This window comes from Anarhichas minor, unplaced genomic scaffold (assembly GCF_050575085.1).
Source record: "Anarhichas minor isolate MPS153535 unplaced genomic scaffold, ASM5057508v1 ptg000043l, whole genome shotgun sequence".
Classification (NCBI taxonomy): Eukaryota; Metazoa; Chordata; class Actinopteri; order Perciformes; family Anarhichadidae; genus Anarhichas; species Anarhichas minor.
This window is the reverse complement of record NW_027466489.1, coordinates 3,048,513-3,067,825: the sequence shown is the minus strand read 5'-3', so window position 1 is coordinate 3,067,825 and position 19,313 is coordinate 3,048,513. Positions and strand designations below refer to the sequence as shown.

At 40.7% G+C, this 19,313-nt stretch overlaps 1 protein-coding gene across 1 annotated transcript in view; it reads left to right on the top strand.

Annotated features, from left to right (window-relative positions):
• cacna2d3 (calcium channel, voltage dependent, alpha2/delta subunit 3) overlaps positions 1–19,004 on the top strand; it is a 28,731-nt gene extending 9,727 nt beyond the window's left edge. Inside the window, exons 5-38 of the mRNA XM_076110681.1 lie at positions 691–853; positions 1,446–1,577; positions 2,570–2,630; positions 2,757–2,907; positions 3,131–3,205; positions 3,320–3,409; positions 5,692–5,805; positions 6,892–6,970; positions 7,811–7,944; positions 8,314–8,331; positions 10,020–10,091; positions 10,763–10,843; positions 10,948–11,022; positions 11,907–11,990; positions 12,310–12,381; positions 12,498–12,559; positions 12,682–12,749; positions 12,891–12,936; positions 13,050–13,147; positions 13,274–13,367; positions 14,278–14,373; positions 14,496–14,626; positions 15,229–15,300; positions 15,396–15,457; positions 15,544–15,588; positions 15,673–15,735; positions 16,115–16,185; positions 16,315–16,390; positions 16,618–16,658; positions 17,075–17,130; positions 17,272–17,389; positions 17,524–17,636; positions 17,844–17,926; positions 18,912–19,004. Coding sequence (XP_075966796.1) covers positions 691–853; positions 1,446–1,577; positions 2,570–2,630; positions 2,757–2,907; positions 3,131–3,205; positions 3,320–3,409; positions 5,692–5,805; positions 6,892–6,970; positions 7,811–7,944; positions 8,314–8,331; positions 10,020–10,091; positions 10,763–10,843; positions 10,948–11,022; positions 11,907–11,990; positions 12,310–12,381; positions 12,498–12,559; positions 12,682–12,749; positions 12,891–12,936; positions 13,050–13,147; positions 13,274–13,367; positions 14,278–14,373; positions 14,496–14,626; positions 15,229–15,300; positions 15,396–15,457; positions 15,544–15,588; positions 15,673–15,735; positions 16,115–16,185; positions 16,315–16,390; positions 16,618–16,658; positions 17,075–17,130; positions 17,272–17,389; positions 17,524–17,636; positions 17,844–17,926; positions 18,912–19,004 — 2,889 coding nt within the window. The remainder of the gene's footprint in view (positions 1–690; positions 854–1,445; positions 1,578–2,569; positions 2,631–2,756; positions 2,908–3,130; positions 3,206–3,319; positions 3,410–5,691; positions 5,806–6,891; positions 6,971–7,810; positions 7,945–8,313; positions 8,332–10,019; positions 10,092–10,762; positions 10,844–10,947; positions 11,023–11,906; positions 11,991–12,309; positions 12,382–12,497; positions 12,560–12,681; positions 12,750–12,890; positions 12,937–13,049; positions 13,148–13,273; positions 13,368–14,277; positions 14,374–14,495; positions 14,627–15,228; positions 15,301–15,395; positions 15,458–15,543; positions 15,589–15,672; positions 15,736–16,114; positions 16,186–16,314; positions 16,391–16,617; positions 16,659–17,074; positions 17,131–17,271; positions 17,390–17,523; positions 17,637–17,843; positions 17,927–18,911) is intronic.
• The last annotated feature ends 309 nt before the right edge of the window (positions 19,005–19,313 follow it).

The window sequence follows — 19,313 nt, the reverse complement described above, 5'->3', positions numbered from 1 at the left end:
CTATTTTACTGTCTAATTTTTCTGTTTCATTGAGACACTTCCTTTCAGCTTTATTTTGAGCTATTAATGCTTGGAGGACAGATGTAGACAGATGTAGACATAAGCAGACGTTACTGTGCATATGATGAGTAATCTGTGCGGGAAAGGCAACCTGTATGAGGGGAATTTAACCCCTTAAAGTTCAGTCTGTCTTATAAAACAATACTTTCGTTCAAACATATGCATGTTACAGTTTTTGGTTGCTGTAATTGTTCTTCCTGTCCATACTGTGAAGAGCTGGGGGACAAAATCAATCCCTGATACAATCTTTGTGTTTATTAAAGCTCAACCATAGCAACATATCAGCGGACACACAAATAATTAATTTATACTAATAGGGCTGCAACTTTGGAGGATACTCAGACTAACTTAGACTGATCAGACTTTGGCTTTCACTAAACTTTAGAGAGCACTTTTTGCACAGACTGTGGATTCCTTTCCCCATCACTTTCATTGGAATCCCTTTAGGCAGGGATCTCTTAATGGCCAGTATTTACAAGAGGAATGATTACAAAAAGTTTTCAATATCCATATGTGAGTATTGTTATAAGATAGATTTGTAAATATGTGAACCTGTCCTTTAGTATTAATATCAACATTGCTTTGACAGTTACTACATTTAACTTTTTCCGTATTCACTCTTTTCCTCAGTATGAGTACTTTAACGCCGTACTGATCAATGAAGTGGACGAGGAGGGCAATAACGTAGAGCTCGGAGGAGAGTTTGTTCTGGAGCCCAACGACCATTTCAATAACCTGTCAGTCAACCTGAGCCTCAGTGTGGTGCAGGTGCCCACCAACATGTACAACAAAGGTGAGAGCTCTGCCTGTGGCCTGCAAAAGGTCTTATTATGTGAGTGTTATTTACCTACAGTGAGCTGATGAGAGGGGAGGAGAAGAGGGCCGAGGAAAGTGTAAGTGGTGAAAGAGAGAAATGGTAGCTGAAGCTGCATCAGTGTCCCATTTTGGAGAAGTGGAGTTGGGGCGATCGATGACAGTCCAGACATAATACGGAAAGCAACTGCAGACCTCTCAAAGAGACTGAAAAGAGTAAAGAGAGGGGGGGGGGGGGGATGGAAAGATGTTTGTCATACGCTAGCTGTTCAGTCGCTTCTTGTTTTTTAACGCGCGTGTCACCTCTCCCTGAGTAACGCCAGGGCTGCTTTTGTTTGGCTATAATGGACTCCCCATAACTCTCTGTTCGCAGCACAAAGGGAGGCTCGTCCAGCAGGAGGAGGGGAGGGGATGATATAGTCACAGGCATTGTAGCTCCTTCAGGGGGGTCAATAAGGGACAAAGGTCAACTGTGCACTCGGTAATGGTGACCAGGATGATTACTATTATCACCACTTAATTTACTTGTTTCTCTCCCATCTCTGTGTCTTTGCCCTCCTCCTCCTCCTCAGATCCTGACATAGTGAACGGAGTTTACTGGTCCGAGGCTCTGAATAAAGTATTTGTAGATAATTTTGAGAGAGACCCAACACTGATCTGGCAGTACTTTGGGAGCGCCAAAGGTTTCTTCAGGCAGTACCCAGGTTAGTCGTCCTCACTGTCTGTCCCTGTGTGTGTGTGTGTGTGTGTGTGTGTGTGTGTGTGTGTGTGTGTGTGTGTGTGTGTGTGTGTGTGTGTGTGTGTGTGTGTGTGCGTGCGAACAGAAAGGCTTGTCTCAAGGGAGTCATAAGCCGTCATTGCGAGAGTAAAAAAAAAAAAAACGGAACAAATGATTTAGAATAACTAAAAGGGTAATTTGGCTAATGTTGTAATTTTACAGACCATCAGAGAGGATGCACATATGCAGACTGTAATTAATCAGAGTTTGCCGTTGTGGGTCTACAGTCGTGCTGAGAAACAGTGCGTGGCTGCTGGATGCAACTGAACTCATCAGACCGTTACAATTATATGAAACAGGCGGTCGACTCACTGCAGTGTTGGAGTTAAGCTACAGAGATACAGCTGATGATATTCTTTTACATATGGACTCTTTATGTTTAATGTATAAGGAGCAATTCATCAAAATATATTTCTTTCACCAGTGTTTTACAACAATGTTTTACTAATGTATACATCATTTAAACGTTAGAATTCACAATCCATTGAACTCTTCTTTGGTTTGGTCATAAAACAAAGAGTGAAAACATTAATAAAGATCGATAGAGCCCTCAATATGAAGTTTATACTGCAAGCAGTGATGAAAAGTAACTAAGTACATTTACGTTGAGTCCTTTACTTAAGTCAATTATTTGATTACTTCTTCCACCACTGACTTTACAAAATGATTGGTCACCAATATAAAAAGCCAAAGCTGTTAAAACATAAAGCATTGCTGTGAATGAGTAAATAGTTTGTGTTGATTTTAAATGCCACAGTCAGCTTCATACATGAAACAGCACAGCATTCACTGTATAACAGCGGCTCGGTGCAGCACGTTGACATATATATCCTGTCTTTCTTTCTTTGTGTTTATCCAGCTTGTTATTTTCTGTTTTCTGATATTTTCTCGTAATTGACTTCCTGATCAACTTTACAGGAGTAAAGTGGCATCCAGATGAACATGGCGTCATTGGCTTTGACTCTAGAAACAGGAAGTGGTAAGCCTTTTACATACCTGACTAAATGTACTGCTCTTTGTTCTGCATCTCATCTTCTCTAAAAAAAAACATGTCTTTTTCTGTTCTGCAACAAGGTATCAAAATGTGTAATTTAACATATTTCAGGTACATCCAGGCAGCAACGTCTCCTAAGGATGTTGTTATCTTAGTCGATGTTAGTGGAAGCATGAAAGGACTGAGGCTGACCATCGCCAGGCAGACTGTCTCCTCCATTTTAGATACACTTGGAGATGACGACTTCTTCAACATCATTGCAGTAAGTTTTTTTTTAACCTTTTCTCAGTTTGATTCTGTACATGTTTGTATCTTTGTTCGTTAATATTGTGCATCTCTATGTTCTATTTCTTTGTAATCTCATTCTAATGCTGTCTATTAATACTATTTACCAAAGACATATCTGTTAAGACTTTCAGATAACTGGAGCTCATTCTTCCATGAAGAAATACTAATCCATCTGAATGTTGTTTGCATTTCCACAGTATAATCAGGAGATCCACTATGTGGAGCCTTGTTTGAATGGCACACTGGTCCGAGCTGACAGAACCAATAAAGATGTGAGTGGAGCTCAAACTGAAATGTAATGAGTATATATGTGGATCGTATCAGGTTGAATTTGTGTGGTTTAATGTTTGAAACCTGTCTTTTCCACTTCTGTCGTTATCTATTAGCATTTCCGTGAACATCTGGACAAGCTGTTTGCCAAAGGGATCGGGCTGCTGGGTGACGCTCTGGCCGAAGCATTCACAATCCTGAATTATGTGAGTTCCAGTGTAAACCGCTCTGTGTCTGTGACTGTCACTTTAAACACAAATCTTCTATATTCCACTGAAATCTTTTATCCCAAAGCAAATCAACTAAATTCTTTTTTACGTATTATGTGACATTGATTTTCAGTATTCATGAGTTTTCACAAAATTATTAACTGATTAATTAATTGATTAATTTAACATAAAAATAATGAATTTGTGTTCAGCCATCACAAAGGCACTTTGTTTTCATTTAACTGAAGGACTCCACTTGACCAGAACATTAGGAAAACTTTCGTTTTACAAGCCACATTTGTTTTCAGTGACAGGAAGTGTTCGAGTACAACCCTCTGCTTGTTCTCTGCTAATCATAAAAAAGTAGCACACTCCAGTCAAATATATTTGAGTGTTTGGGAGGTGTGTCGCCTGTCGAAACGCTCTGGCGCCATCCCTGTTCCGCCCTCCAAACACAGACACATCCATTCTGAATCGTGATTAATGGCTCTAATTAATGTCGATGATTAATAACGTGGCTGATTGGAACACAAAGCAGATAAGGCCAGGAGCCGCACTCCTTTTATCTCCCTGTTTTCAGGCGGCTGCGCTGCTGAAGCTGAGGGACTGCAGCTTTTACCTCTGCATTTGTCAGATTAATTAAAGCCCTGCAATGAATATGGTAATCAGGTAGCCAGTAGCCCACAACTGAAATTCATTGTTACACCACTTCCCGGTGAATTAAGTCAGAACACAGCCTATCGTAGACCAAATCAAAAAGAAACTCGCTTCACTTGAAGAGCACTGCACCATTTTCATAGGAGCAGTGTTGAGATAAAGAGAAGCTCAGTCTCCCCCCTCACGGGCCGATGCTACGAAATAATCACAAAACAGCAAGCATCTAATTCAACATTTTAGCATATTTTAACTCATCTCCTTGTTGGATGACTTTACAACAAGATCATTAATTTACCTCTCAAACAACTAGGGTGTGGGATTGATTCGATTTTATCAGCATCAATTACTTAATGATCCCTGTCATTGATTATGTCCTTTATCATTAACATTTAGATTCACTATTCCTTATTTACTTACAGGACTGAAACAAAGGGCATAATACTCAAACAAAGGCTAAAGGACAGATGCTCTGCAGCAGATGGTGCAGAGAGTCTTCAATAACGACTTTTGACATTTTCGCTGAAAATGCTCCTCTGGCTCAGTGAATGAAGGGTCCATGACCATGTGAGAGATTTATTAGAACACGTAATTTATTAAACTCAACGTCACAAAAAATTAGGATGTTCACATCAGTAATAAAGGCATGCATTTCTGTGTAGGGCATGTGTTATGCAGGTGTGCATAAGGAAAAGAACCAGACGCAGCTGAGGGAAGAGAGAAAAGGAAGAGCTTAAGCCCATGAAAGTCCAGATGAACCAGATGAGCAGTCGACCCTCCAACGTCGGCCAGTTGCCTCCTGAGCTTGACGAGGAGAGCCCACAGGCTCAGGGACTTAACATACTGGGACAACTTTTTTCATCACATGTCAAACGCACAGGTGTAAATAATAGAATTAATGATGGCTGGAATCCACTTAGCTGCTTCAGTTTCAGGGTCCTTGTATTGTGCATGCTGGCTCACTGTCACTGCTTGGACATGTTATTAATAACACATGTGCTCTTCCTACTATGACAAGTCAAAATGGTTCCTGTGGAAAAAGTCTGTGATGAGCAACCAAATTAATATTTCATGACTTACTTTAGAGCTGATTTCCTATTATTGAACATGAAAACTATAGATAACAATCAAACGTTTTCTAATATAAGACTTTTTTTGTCACTCACATACAAGTGGCCAACCAATGCAAACTTTTAAGACACAAAAATTATGAATACTGTTGCAGTGATGGAACAGTCGGACATTCCCATAACTTTTTATATTACAAGACTTCACACTTTATTACAACAACAGCTGTTCTGAAGGCATCCTGTGATTTAAGAGTAGCGGTGCTCAGCAGGTTTCATCCTGTAACCGCGTCACTACATCCTCCTTTTTCTCTCCACATTCATTCTGTTACAGGTCAATAAACCACTTAATTACTGCGATGCATCTTCTGGGATCCGAACAAAGTGTACCGCATTCCTCAGGTTTATTTACCAAGACATTATCTATTGACTGACGGCTGCACAGCTGCCATATCAGACATTATCATCGGTGGAAATGGACAGCTCTGTTTGTTTAATGTTTAAATAACGCATATATTATTTGGGTTTTAAATTTATATTTTTTCTCTCATTTTGCAGTTTAATCAAACTGGACATGGCAGTTTGTGCAGCCAGGCCATAATGCTTGTGACTGACGGGGCGACTGAAATGTACGACGATGTTTTTGAGAAGTACAATTGGCCAGAAAGAAAGGTGAGCACTTTATTTCTTCTCCTCTCTCTTCTGTTCCTCACAGTGCCTAATGTTCAATGTCATTTGTGTCCTTTTTCCAGAATAATCTGCTTGCCCTTTGGTTTTCTTCCAGCGGGGATAGATGTACATTTTAATACTTTATGCCAGCTAGACCTCCTGTCTTGACGTTCTGAGGAATTGTTTTCTTTACTTCATTACCACCCATAGCTCTGTAATGTACAGTCCATATCAATATGATGGCTTTCAACGTATTGACGCATTACAGCATAATGTTTCCCCCCCACGAGAAATAAAACATTGGAAATTAATTGCTTTCAAGGGCAGAGTATGTGCAGTGCAAGCAGCTCAGTCTCAAAGGCTCTGGTCTTCGTCCCCCCCACCGCTGTGCCTTCCCCATGTTTCTTCCTGGAATCAACGATGGGTTTAAAATCTTTTGTTAGCCTCCCTTTGTAAGACCTAAATGCAGTTGAAATGAAATGGACTGCTGTGCCACTCACAAAGCAATAAAAACAACAGCTCCAGGGCTTTTGTTCAGTCCTAAGCATATGTGTGTTGGCAGTGTTTGGCAGGGTGCAGGGCAGTATTTGGCAGGGTACCCCATCCCCCCCCCCCCCACCCCCTCATACACCCTCAGGGCCGCTATATGGCAGCCATTCAGTGTTTTCTATATGCTTCATGCTTAGCAAAGCATCTGGAGCCAATGAGCCGTGCAGGTTTGGCAAAATGTCACACTGCGTTCTTTAAAAGGACAGTGGATTATGCCCTCATGCCAAACCCCCAACAAAAGACAATTAACAGAATGTAACTGCACTGAGAGTACAAACTGAAAAATAATCCCCAAATAACTGTTAAAAAAACTGACAAAGATGGACTGAAAAAAGTTAAAGGATGAAAAGAAAGAGCTGGAATAGCAGCTTAATGTGTTTCGTCATGAGGATGTGAAAGCATGCAGCTACTTCTTGCTCCGACGCCTGATAGAATCAGGACAGGAAGATAAAGTACTAAGGAGACGCATCACTTTGCGTGTTCTTTTTTAAAAATCCTTCCATCTTTGAAACTCTCGACATCTATGTGTCCTCTGTACAGGTGCGAATATTCCCGTACCTGATTGGACGAGAGTCTGCATTCGCTGATAACCTCAAATGGATGGCGTGTGCCAACAAAGGTTTGGGACCTTTTGATAAACGCTTCTCGAGACAGCTTCTTGTCAGAGTGTGGAGTACGGGCTGATGTGGTGTTTCTGTGGAGGATGTGTGGGTGTACATGTAGTTTGGCTGTGGACGTAAATGTTACGTGTGTTTTTCGTGTGTGCATGCATGTGTATGTGCTGGCTCAGACTCTTTCTGCCAAGAGGCAATGAAGTGGCACTCGGGGAGGGTCAGAGGTCAATGTGCTCTAATCCCTCTTCCTGTCAGAGTGTCTCCCTCTTGGCTGCTCGCCGCTGATGGCCCCTGCGTGTCAACGCTCTGGATGAGTGCCCTCTGGAAAGGAGAGTAACAGTCGGGAAAACAGATCGCAGAGGGATTGTGGGGAGACAAGCCCCAAACATCCTCCCCACTGTGGAATGACCTTACCTGTCCAATATGAAGCATTGACAGCAACAGCAGGAGCTGACACGAGTCAAAACGCTCCTGTGTCAGTGCAAAGTGAACCACTTGAAACCTGTTTCCAGGGTGGTTCAGCACAGCGCAGTAACGTCAGGGACATCAGCAGAAAATTACACCATTTTGTAAAGGGGTAAAGGGTGCATTGGGGAAACTAGGACACAAGACTTCAGTACTTCTAAAATCCTTTGTGCAGCGCTGTTTTCTGAAAGTACTTTTATTTAAGTTCCAGATGCAGGACCAAACATTGCTGATCCAATACTTCTTTCACCACTGCATAACATTTTTTTTTCTTTAAGGTCTAGTCTCAAATAGTCCAATTAAATGTAGGATTGCACATTGTGAAAGATGTAAATGCTGTCTCTCATTTTAGGTTAATATATGTGTGCATTTAATTGCAGGTTATTTCAGTCAGATCTCGACCTTAGCAGATGTTCAGGAGAACGTGATGAGGTATCTTCACGTCATGAGCCGCCCAAAGGTTATTGACCACGAGCACGACACAGTGTGGACTGAAGCTTACATGGACAGTGCTGTGAGTGTGTTACGGCGCAAGTTATGAGTCCTCATTCCCAATTTACATTTGTGTATGAGTGCGACTGCATGCGTGTCTGTACAGTGCAGCAACATGCTTTGATTACACCTTTTGAGGCTGTTGTCTGTGTTATTTGCAGGATTCACGTTATTTTCTGGATCCCTGTACCATACGGTAGATGTGCATATGTGTTGTTCTGCATTCTCATCATTACTCTTTATGCTGCTGGAATGATTCCTCATTATGAGCTTCATTAATCTGTATGGATTCCCCCCCTCCTTACATCTGAGTCCATAAAGTCAATGCAGAATGTGAAGGCTTTAATCCTCTGAATGATTTAATCGTTATGCGTCTTTTCTTTCATTTCAGCTTTCCCAGGCTCATAAGGTAAATATATAGATGTGATCTGATCTGATCTTTACGTTCTCTTAGCTAGAATCATATTTGTCAGAAACATAATTTATCTCTTGTCTTATCATTAAATAATCGACCAGATGCTGTAGGAAGTAGCTCTGAACAAGCATTACAAAGGAGATCACATGCAGGTTATAAAAGGTTTCCCCTGCGACTCAAATTTGAGCCATGTTGTTTAAAGTAGAAGTGCCTGAGGGGAACTTCCGAGGTTAAATGGTTGCTTATAGTCCCTACTTTAAGATCTCTTAGGAAGTCAAAAGTGAGGAGATGCTCTTCTTCTCTGGGGGGCAGGAGCAGTAAATGAGCATTTATTGTACTTCTATCCAGTATGGAGCTTGTGAGAATGCACACACCAAACACACACTAAAACACGTACACACACAGACACACACACACACACACACACACACACACAGAAGGGTTGGGAGATTGTCCTCTGGAGTGTGTGCTCTTGTATCTCAGCCTCAGACACACCATTCATCATTCTGTGGATCATTGCATTTTATCTCCTAAAGCCCATAATAAAACTGACATTGGAGGGGAGACCAAGAAAGAGGGAGAGAGAAAAGGGAAAAGGAGAGAGGGGGGTGTTGGAGTGCTTGGCCTTACCTGTGTGTGTGTGTGTGTGTGTGTGTGTGTGTGTGTGTGTGTGTGTGTGTGTGTGTGTGTGTGTAGACTTAAGCAGTCCAGTTTCTGCTTCCATCGTGTGTTTTGATGAATTTAAGGACCCACCATTCTTCATTTTGTCAAGCGCTAGATAGCACACACTACAATTCACAGCTCGTTTGTTTCATATGCATGCACATACACAAATTAACATCCAACCACACAAACAGGGCCATGGGCACATTCGGCTGTGTCAACTCACGAGGTGAGGGAATAGCAGACCTACTTTAACGGCGCTCATGTGCTTAATTATGTCAGCCTTTATCCTATGACCTCCTGTGAGACTCACATGGTTCAGGTTTGACAACAGAAAGGCTGCGACCAGGATCCTGTGGTTCTGCAGGAATTCATTTGGAGGCTGCTATTAATTAATTCTGTGTCAAATAGTACTCTGATCTAATGAGACCTTTGTGTCCCGACTACTTACGTTTGTAGCCACTTTTGCCTTCATTATTGTCAAGTCCTGAGGCTGTTATTCCCCTCCTCACTTTTCTATCTAAAAGTTTTAATTGAATTTCATGTCAATTAGGCTGCCTCTTCACTGGTAATTAGCTACTGTACTGTGTGAAAAAAACGAAATTGTTTCTTCGGCTGTTAACGTTGATGTAACATTTCCAAGGCAGCTTGTACATTTAAATTCTCAAATGATTTTGTTGAATAGTTTAGATGATTTTTTTTTTTTTTAATAAAATTATTGTTTTAGTCATTAATGGCATTTTTCTACAGTAGCTGCAGTAGCAATTCAATGACAAACCCCTCTTGGAATCTCAGTTTATCAGCTCAAATTGAATATATATGCAGTGTAATAAATGCGTGTGTGTGTTAGTTTTTGCTCAAAATGCATGAGATGTACTGAGTAAATGTTTCAGTGTTCTGTAGGCATAATAATGCAGTTTAAATGTGTGTCTTTCTCATGCTGACACCCCCCTCAATGGGATTACGCAGCTGAAATAGCAGCATTCAACAGTTAGAAATGTCTTCTTTTTGTTCTTCAGTTGAAGGACAAAGCGGGCTCCAGTCTGATGACCACAGTTGCCATGCCTGTCTTCAGCACAAAGAATGAAACGGTGAGTGAGTCAGTGAGTCTGAATGAATGTCTCGCAACATTGTTGGCTTGTAACCTCTTAAAAATCAATATTTCTGATGGCTTCTTGTCACATTTCTGAAATCAGTCTATCAGTTGTTAGCAGTTCCACCAAAGAGACATTTCTCCTCTTAACTTCTCACATGGTTTCATTTTAATAACTTTCCAAGGTCCAAATAGGCAAAATTACATGGAGATTGGCTGTTTTTCTATTTCTTTTTATCTTTAACATTCACCATCTCACTATCCCTCAGATTTATCTTGTGAGCCTTTTGAAGGCCCGACTCCTAGTTTGGATTAAACTGCCTAACTGTATATAAAATGGTTAAAATGAGTCACCCCTTGACCGGCTGTAACAGTAAAATGCTACTTACACATTGATGAATCAGTATTATCTGTCATATATAGTACATCACTGACGGGACATTTCTTTATGTAACGGTAACTTTTGCTTTACTTGAGTACATTTTGTTGATAATACTTCTGATCTTTTATTTAAGTAGGATTTTGAATTCTACCTTTAATGGAGTATTTTAACGTTGTGGAATTGTTACTTTTACTAGGATATGAGTACTTCTTTCGACATTGCTAAGTGAATATTCATACAGATTTCTTCTCAAGTTGTGCATGTGTGTTTTGAATCTCTTCGTGCAGAAGAACCAGGGTATTCTGTTGGGGGTCGTAGGAACAGACATCCCTCTGCAGGAGCTGATGAAGCTCATCCCTAAACATATGGTACAATCAGCTGTTCTTGTACTTTTTACTTGAAATAAATGAATTCATTAATGTGCATTTTGTTTTTCAACTTCTTCCTTGTGTATCTGATTTTGTGTTTCTAGTTAGGAATCCATGGGTACGCATTTGTTATCACAAACAATGGCTACATCCTGATTCATCCGGACCTCAGGCCTTTGGTAACTCAGTTTCTTAACGTTACTTTTTCACCAGGAAAGTCTCACAGCATTCCCTGACTTTACCCTGTTTTCCTTGTTTTGTCCATGCAATTCTTTGAATAACAGAAATGATGAACTGAAAGCCTCCGTTAACGAGGGCACACAGAGACAAATGTGTTATAGGAGGCTGAATGGGCTCGTATAGTCTGTAATCCCAACCTTTTCCTTTGATGTATGCATGCAGGGATAAAGGCCACTCATAGGGCTGGCTGGCCTGAGATTTCCCAGAGGTAACTTAACACTCACTGGCAGAGACCACAGCCGCTCGCCCTGGGACCGCTGGTTCCTCAGGAGCTATGGCTGTGCTAGTGGATCTGTGTGTGCCAGTGTTAGTGCTATTCCTCTCTGTGCAACTGTCTGTGTGTTGGTCGGTGTTGTTTTTTTGTGAGTGTGTCTTTGTGGCTAAAACTGTGCTGTGGTTGTAGTCATTGACTTGTTGTTTCTTGTGAACCAGACGACATACAGAAGCAGAGTTTGACATTCTAATGACAGTTTAATGCATTGATGTAGACTTCCTATCAATCATATTAATCATTTTTAATTTACCTGACAGTGTTAACTTCACAGACGATTTGTTGAATAATTACACAGCAAAACCTCCATAACAAGCCTTGATGAATAGGAGCATACTTTTGACATTGAAACACAAAAGACAGATTACAGTGAAGCTTTTCTAAACAGATTTGTTTATTTAATATCAAGCTCGTACATTTTGAAAATTATGTCACATGATTTCACAGTTGGTCAGGCTAGAGCAGCAGACATGTTTATGCAGCGGTTAGTCCAAATACAACGTCACTACACAAAGTGGATCATTTCTGTGTATGTTGTGCTCCTCTGTGCAGTATCAGGATGGTCAGAAGAGGAGGAAGCCCAACTACAGCAGTGTGGATCTCTCAGAGGTGGAATGGGAAGACAAAGATGATATTGTATGTGTCTAGCTCCTAAAAATGTTATAGAAGTCATTATTCACTGTACAATATGAAACACTAGATGTACTTTGTTCTACATGCAACATTGTGTGACTGCAATGGACAAATAGCCTCGATTTCACAATGTTACTGGACTGCATGTTCAGTAGTTTGTCCCGTGAATGATCTGTTATTTCAAATTAACTCAAAGAATCATCAAAGCATGACTCTGTTTTCAGTATCCTAGTAAAATGGCAGCCACACAAAGGCTGCTGGATCAATGAGCCAGCCTTGACTCCTCTGCCCTATGTGCCTCTTTGTGTTCTTTATCTTTCAGCTACGCAACGCTATGGTGAACAGGAGAACAGGGACTTTCTCCATGGAGGTGAAGAAGACGGTGGATGGAGGGGTGAGGCTGCTGATAAAGATGTTTACTGTCTCTTTATCAGAAGAGGGTTCTTCTCTCTGTTGTCTCTAGACTCGAGAAGCAAATTTCATCTGCACCATTTTTTCTGCTCTTTTTAGAGGCGTGTCCTGAAGATGCACAATGACTATTACTACACTGACATCAAAGGAACACCATTTAGGTGGAGAAAAAGTTTAATTACATTCCTAAAACGACCTTCTGTCTGTTTGTTTCATTGAATTGAATTGAACTATGTCTCGGTTACCGTTAAACGTTGATTCCCTCCTCTGTTTGTGTCTCCAGTGTTGGAGTTGCTCTCTCCAGAGGTCATGGAAAGTACTTCTTCAGAGGAAATGTATCAGTTGAAGCCGGTATGTCACTCTGACTCTGTTATTAGCTCTGTTATTAACTAAAGCCTGAATACAGTGAGATGCATGTCACTCTGAAGGGGCTTACTGTGTCAGTCTACTCATGCTGGCATTGCTGAAGCGTTACTGACTTGTGTTTTTCAGGGCTCCGTGATCTGGAACAGCCAGATGTCGCCCTGGCAGATGAATGGTAAGGCTGGGGTTATGGGAGCGGGCATTCATGCGTTATGTAGGTTATCCCTCTGTGTTCATCAGGGATGTTGAGGGCTGTGATGTAACAGCGGGGCTCTATTTGGACCACAGGACTTACTGCAACACAGAGGAGCAGCATGAGCACCGTCACCTGACCCAGATTCAAGCCATCAAGCTCTTCATGACGGGCCGCAGACTACACCTCAAATGTAAGGGACATCTGAGTCAGACCGTCATAAACTACACTACGCAGAGCCTGTTTTCAAGATTGAAATTAATAAATAATGGTTACAAAAAGAGATGGGTGTTTTGGGTCTTTAAACAACACTCTGCAGGTGACAGAGAGCTCATCCAGGAGGTGTTATTTGATGCTGTGGTCACCGCTCCACTGGAGGCCTACTGGACTGGACTGGCCCTCAACAAGTCAGAGTAAGAACATTTTGGTACTGCTTAATATTCTCCTTGCAAGTGTACTTACAAGTGTTACGAAGGCTGTCTATTAGGGTTTTCTAATGAGCCAACATTGAATGTTTGTGAGTCGTCTGGAATTCTAAATGATTGCAAATGTATTATATGTTCTTACAATAATCAATCACGTCTGCGTTAGTTAATGGTAATAAGTTGCCATGATCAAGTAGAGGAAACACCAGCCAAAGGAATGTTTCACAACCTGACAACACAAACATTATTTTTTAGTTTTATGGCTTATAACTGATGTTTAAATCATTGTTAACCACTAACAAGACCATTAGTTATAAACTCTTTCATACGCCTTTTTAGAAAGTGGCAACCACATTCTTGTGTTGTGTGAGGATAATACAAAGGGAAGTTTGTACTTAAAAGAATGTAACTTTGGGAGATTCGCACTTTATTTCTTTAAATCAAACTGCTGAAAACTCATATTAGCTGCAGCTGGAATTTAGAATGATGTTAGGAAGGTTTTTTTTCAAAGCCAGTATGAACAGGAGGAACGATCACAGCAACCAATTTCAATGCATATGTGGACTCTCTGATGTGAGGACTATTTCGTCTGTTGATATTAAGTATCCCACTTCATAGATATTACTGTGATGTTTAGTTCTTTGCTGTATGTTTTCTTTCCAACCCTTTACAATAACAACATATGAAACACATGTGGACGTGTGAGTGCTATTTTAAGACAAAGAATATGGTATTTTGACAATATACCTCCAAAATGAGAGCTACATCAGCTGCGTCAAGAACTTTCCTCTAATCACCTCTCGGTGTAATCAGCAGCAGATCTGAATCAGTGCATTCAGGGAAAGCGTTCAAAAATGTGACACATAGATGTGTTTTACTGCTCTGCATAAACCAACAGGAACTCAGATAAAGGAGTGGAGATCGCCTTCCTGGGTACACGCACCGGCCTGTCGAGGACCAACCTGTTTGTGCCCGCCGATCAGCTCTCCAATCAGTGAGTCCTGCTGCTCAACATCTCTCTAATCACTACTTACAGCACAGGGCGAGGCCGTGATTGGGCTTGATTAATCTAATCCTTTGCTCCTTTCCTCACTTTCATTCTGTGTGCTTCCTCAGAGATTTCCTGACAGCGGAGGACAAGGAGGGTGTGTTTAATGCTGATCACTTCCCTCTGTGGTACAAGAGAGCTGCAGAGCAAGTCCCCGGCACATTTCTCTACTCCATTCCCTTCAGCACAGGTATGCAGAGCAACACCAGAGATTTAAGGTAATAGCCCAAGTGTGCAGTACAAAATAAAAGTCCCCTGAACCCGAACAAAACTGCACTGTCCATCTTAATATATTTTCAATTATCGAGTGCAGCATTATATGAATTACTTTTTGGAAACGCATCTGGTGGCTTTAGTCATTCAGAATTTTAACATCTTAATCAGTCTTTTTGTATGTCCCTCTCTCTGTTATGGACTGTGGTTTTTACTGGTCTCCACTGATAGGATGTGCAGCATAGCTCACCTCCCTCACAGCTTTTATGCCGTTAATGTTGCCCACGTTCAGTCTGCGAGGCAGAGGATGGAGAATTCAGCTTCACTCTCCAGGACATTTACCACCTTCCCTCTGTTAATGATGACTGCATCCACTCATAACCTGAAATTATCCTTTCACAGCACCCATTTCAGAATTATTGGAGTCATCTAGCTGCAGAAAAAGCTCTGACCAGACTTTGCTGTAATGCAATGTAATGGACTGGTACTGCGGTTTCTTTTCAGCCTGCCAACCGGTGAGTAAAGGGCACCATCTAGTGAGCAGAAAGTGTAATCTGAATATTCTCTGCTCTTCCTCTCTAGCTTTAGATAATATGAGTGTGGTTTTGGCCAGCACAGCAATTCAGCTCCTCGATGACAGAAAGTCTCCAATCGTTGCAGGTAACAGCCTCTGAACCATCTTTCATAATTATCTTCATGTTGAGACTTATTTTTGTATATTGTGCAGTCTCTTAAGCGTTTGGTTTTTTGCTCAGCTGTAGGGATCCAGATGAAGCTGGAGTTCTTTCAGAGGAAGTTCTGGACTGCCTGCAGACAGGTAAAAATACACAACAACTACTGTAGCCTTTTACAATGAGCTCCCTTATTAGTTGTACAGCTTAACTACTTATGTTTTGTTCTCAGTGCACAGCTCTGGATGGAAAATGTAGCATTAGCTGCGATAACGCGGTAAGAACAGTAACATGACTCTAACTTTCTATTTTCTTTCAGGTTATTTCGTTAACACAATCATTTTATTTGCCCCTCTGACAGGACATTAACTGTTATCTCATTGACAACAATGCCTTCATTCTTGTCACAGAGGAGCAATCTCAGGTACGGTGTAAACTGTAATGTTTGTGGGTGCATGTTTACATCTGAAATAATGTAAACACCTAAACACATGCCCTCCGTTTCCTTAACTGCTCCAATTGTCCTTAAATGTTTTTGCACAAGTCTTGAAAATGTATGTAGAGCAACATAAATAAGATAGTTTAACGATCTGGAGGGAAGAAGGGTGAAAGATAGAGGAAGGCAATAAAAGTCTACTTGTCATTTTGCACTTAGAACATCCTACAGAAATGTGAAGATGATAAACAAATCTTTAATTACAACTTACTTAGTTAAGAGAAAGTCCTTTGTCCTCATGATTTTGTCCACCCAGTGTCTGTGTTAATCTGTGTGCCTGTGTGCCTTGACATAACTTCTCTCTCAGACAGGGCTCTTCTTCGGAGAGGTGGAGGGTGCTGTTATGAACAAACTTCTCCAAATGGGGTCCTTCAAAAGGTCTGAGACACGGCAAAACATTTCTCTGAGTCCTGAACTTACACATTGAACCTAACTTTAAAAGCATGTTGTTATAAACGTCATATTTGATGGTTATTACAACCTCTGCTACTCTGTTTGTTTTTGCAGGATCGCGCTGTATGATTACCAGGCCGTTTGCAGAGAGTACGCTGGGAGCAGCGACAGTGCACGCACTCTATCAGACGTAAGACACAAGATGACGCTAGAAGCAATGATTACATCTACATTTGTACAACCTGAGTTAAGATCGTCAGCATCGACCTTGAAACCTATATCTCAGAGTTTGTGGTCAACACTGGAGGAACATCAGTATAGAGCACAGTCTAAAAATGAACTCCTACATTTAAACAACCTCGTACATAGTTTAATTTAATTTCAGACTCTAACATGAGCTCTTTTTTTCTCTTTCAGCCTTTCACTGTTGTTAAGTGGCTCCTGGCTGAACTTGTTATGTAAGTATACCACAACATTTAGATACGTGTACATTACATGGGCCCATAAAGTACATGATATGATGTACACAATGTGTCTTTATAAAAGGAGAATATTGTTAAATAATAGTTAGTATTTGATCAAAACAAAAAGGCTGGAGATGTAAGTGGATTACTAATATTTAAAAAAAAATGTATTTACATATTACACCCTATCGTGTGTACTAACAGTACCTCATTACTCAGCATGTCAACCAGTAACAAGACAAATAGTTAATGGTTGCTTACTACTTATTATTGTGCTTAAAAAGTAGGCTAATACATATTAATCAATTTTCTCATTTACTATTTTTTACTTTGAGAAAGACAATAGTTTACAGTTAATCCATTCTCATCCTTGTGTTACCTGACATTAATAAGCATTTTTCTTATTACAGTTTTCTGCTAGAATTTAACCTGTATAGCTGGTGGAATGTGGATCTTTCAGTTAAAGGTAACTGTAGTTGATGATCATTACAGGCGTGTATGTGTGTGAGACAGAGAGGTGAATGTGTGAGAGAGTATGAGAAGTGGAGCTCTTCTCTGTTGTTGTGGTTTTGATAACTTACTGCAGATCAATTTCTCACACATTCAGCTCAGAGGTCTCGGGGTAAACCCACGATGGTGCCGTGTGATACAGAATACCCCGCCTTTGTCTCCGAACGCACCATCAAAGAAACAACAGGCAACATTGACTGTGAGGGCTGTATCAGGTACTTCGTCAGGCCAACAGCAGACACAGTGAATCATCAAATACTGACACTGACTTTCTTAAACAGTAGATGTTCAGTCTGCTACTAATCCTTTAACAGTTTGATTCCAGTGTCTGTCTCTGTTTGGGCCGCAGGTCTTTTGTCATACAGCAGATTCCCAGCAGCAACCTCTTCATGGTTGTTGTGGACAATAAGTGTGACTGCAGCAGTTCTCCTCCAGTAACCATGGATCCCAACGAGATCATGTATATCCTTTTTCGGTGAAACACAGATGTTTGATATGTGGAAGCAGATGCAGAAAGTAGATCATAAAAATATTTGAGTTACTATTATTGAAGTTTAATGTTTGACTTTCACTACTTAAGTGTTGCTTCAGCCTAATAAATGAGTTGGGGAAGCTCTGAACTTAGAAACGTGTTCAGTTGATGTATTTTCACCCTTGACGCCTTTGAACACAACGAGTCACTAAAATGTGACAGACTGAAGTTTCAGAAGGACAGAAAGAAGCCTGAATCGTGTCATCCTTTCCACCCTGAGGTATGAGGATGTGTGTTTGTCTGCATACAAGTATGTGGCTACATGTAGCCTACAGTTATACGGTGAAGTTCATACTGGAGCACAGAAACAGTCTGGTTTACGTGCAGAAGTATTTGTTGACTTCCTCGAGTTGTCTGGTGACGGCCAAGCTCCAGGAAGTCACTGCTCGCGGCCAAGACCTAACGAATATTTAGAGGAGCTCAAAGGCATTTATTTAGGTCAAACAGAGCCAGGCTAGCCGTTTACCCCTGCTTCCTGTCTTTATGCTCATCCTGTTCAACTGTAACAAATCAAAAAGGTCTTTGTTAGGACCGTAGAAAATTGACTCTGTAAAATATTGTAGATCAATCCATAAGACACGCATCAACCATGAAGCAAGTTGACCACTTATATGAATTCTCACTCTGAGAAACAAAGAAGCTCCATGGAATGAAAGACAGACAAGTTATGCATGATTTGATCATAACAGGATATTTTCAGCTTATTACAACTTGAATCTTACGTTTGTAGTTTTGGCCATCATTCACATTGGTAATAATAATATTGTAACTAATTGTTGGTATATGGGAACGCTATGATATTGTTAAAAAGAAGTCCAAAGGGGCAAAGAGTCAGACAGTCATACTGGTTTTAAATACATAATAATAAATATATAATAATAAATAAACCTTGAGGTTAGCACATTTATTGGGATGAAAAAAGAAGGTGAATAGACAAAATATCCCCCAAAGGCCAACTTACTACCTCAACTTTAACCAAACTACTGTGCAATTAGGGATTATTAACAGTATTTTAGTTGGGTTTCATTTTGGTTTTTATCTGGAAAATAAGTGGTTTAACTTGTTCAACAACAACAACAGTTCACATCTATTAGCAACCACTACTCTCTATCCCAGACAAAACGAGGGTATATCCACCCCGTTAATATTCACTATTCTACCCTGAACAGATCCATATGTATCACAAATGACTGTGTCTTCTGCAGGAAAATGCCATGGAGTGTGGTTCAGCAACACGCCTCTCCAGTCCTCTAACAGCAGCTCTGCTCCCTCTGATAGCAGCGACCATCAGCAGGTGACCTTTAGCAGCAGAACTGGACATCAGTAAGGACTAAATCAACAAGAAGATGCTTTAAACACAGAGAACATGGCCAGTCAGAAATGAATTTGCTCATCCCTCAGGCAGCGCTCTAATAAGAAAAAAATCTTTATATGTAGCACTGAGACTCGCATCCATTATTGCAGAAAACATTAGCGATGTGGCGCAGCAAAAGTAAATGAGATTAATGGGAGTGCTTGGCGACTTTGCTCAGAGCATTGCATATAATGCCACTGACAGTTTGCCATATTGTACTGAATGTGTGCTGAAATTAAATAAGAGAAAGAAA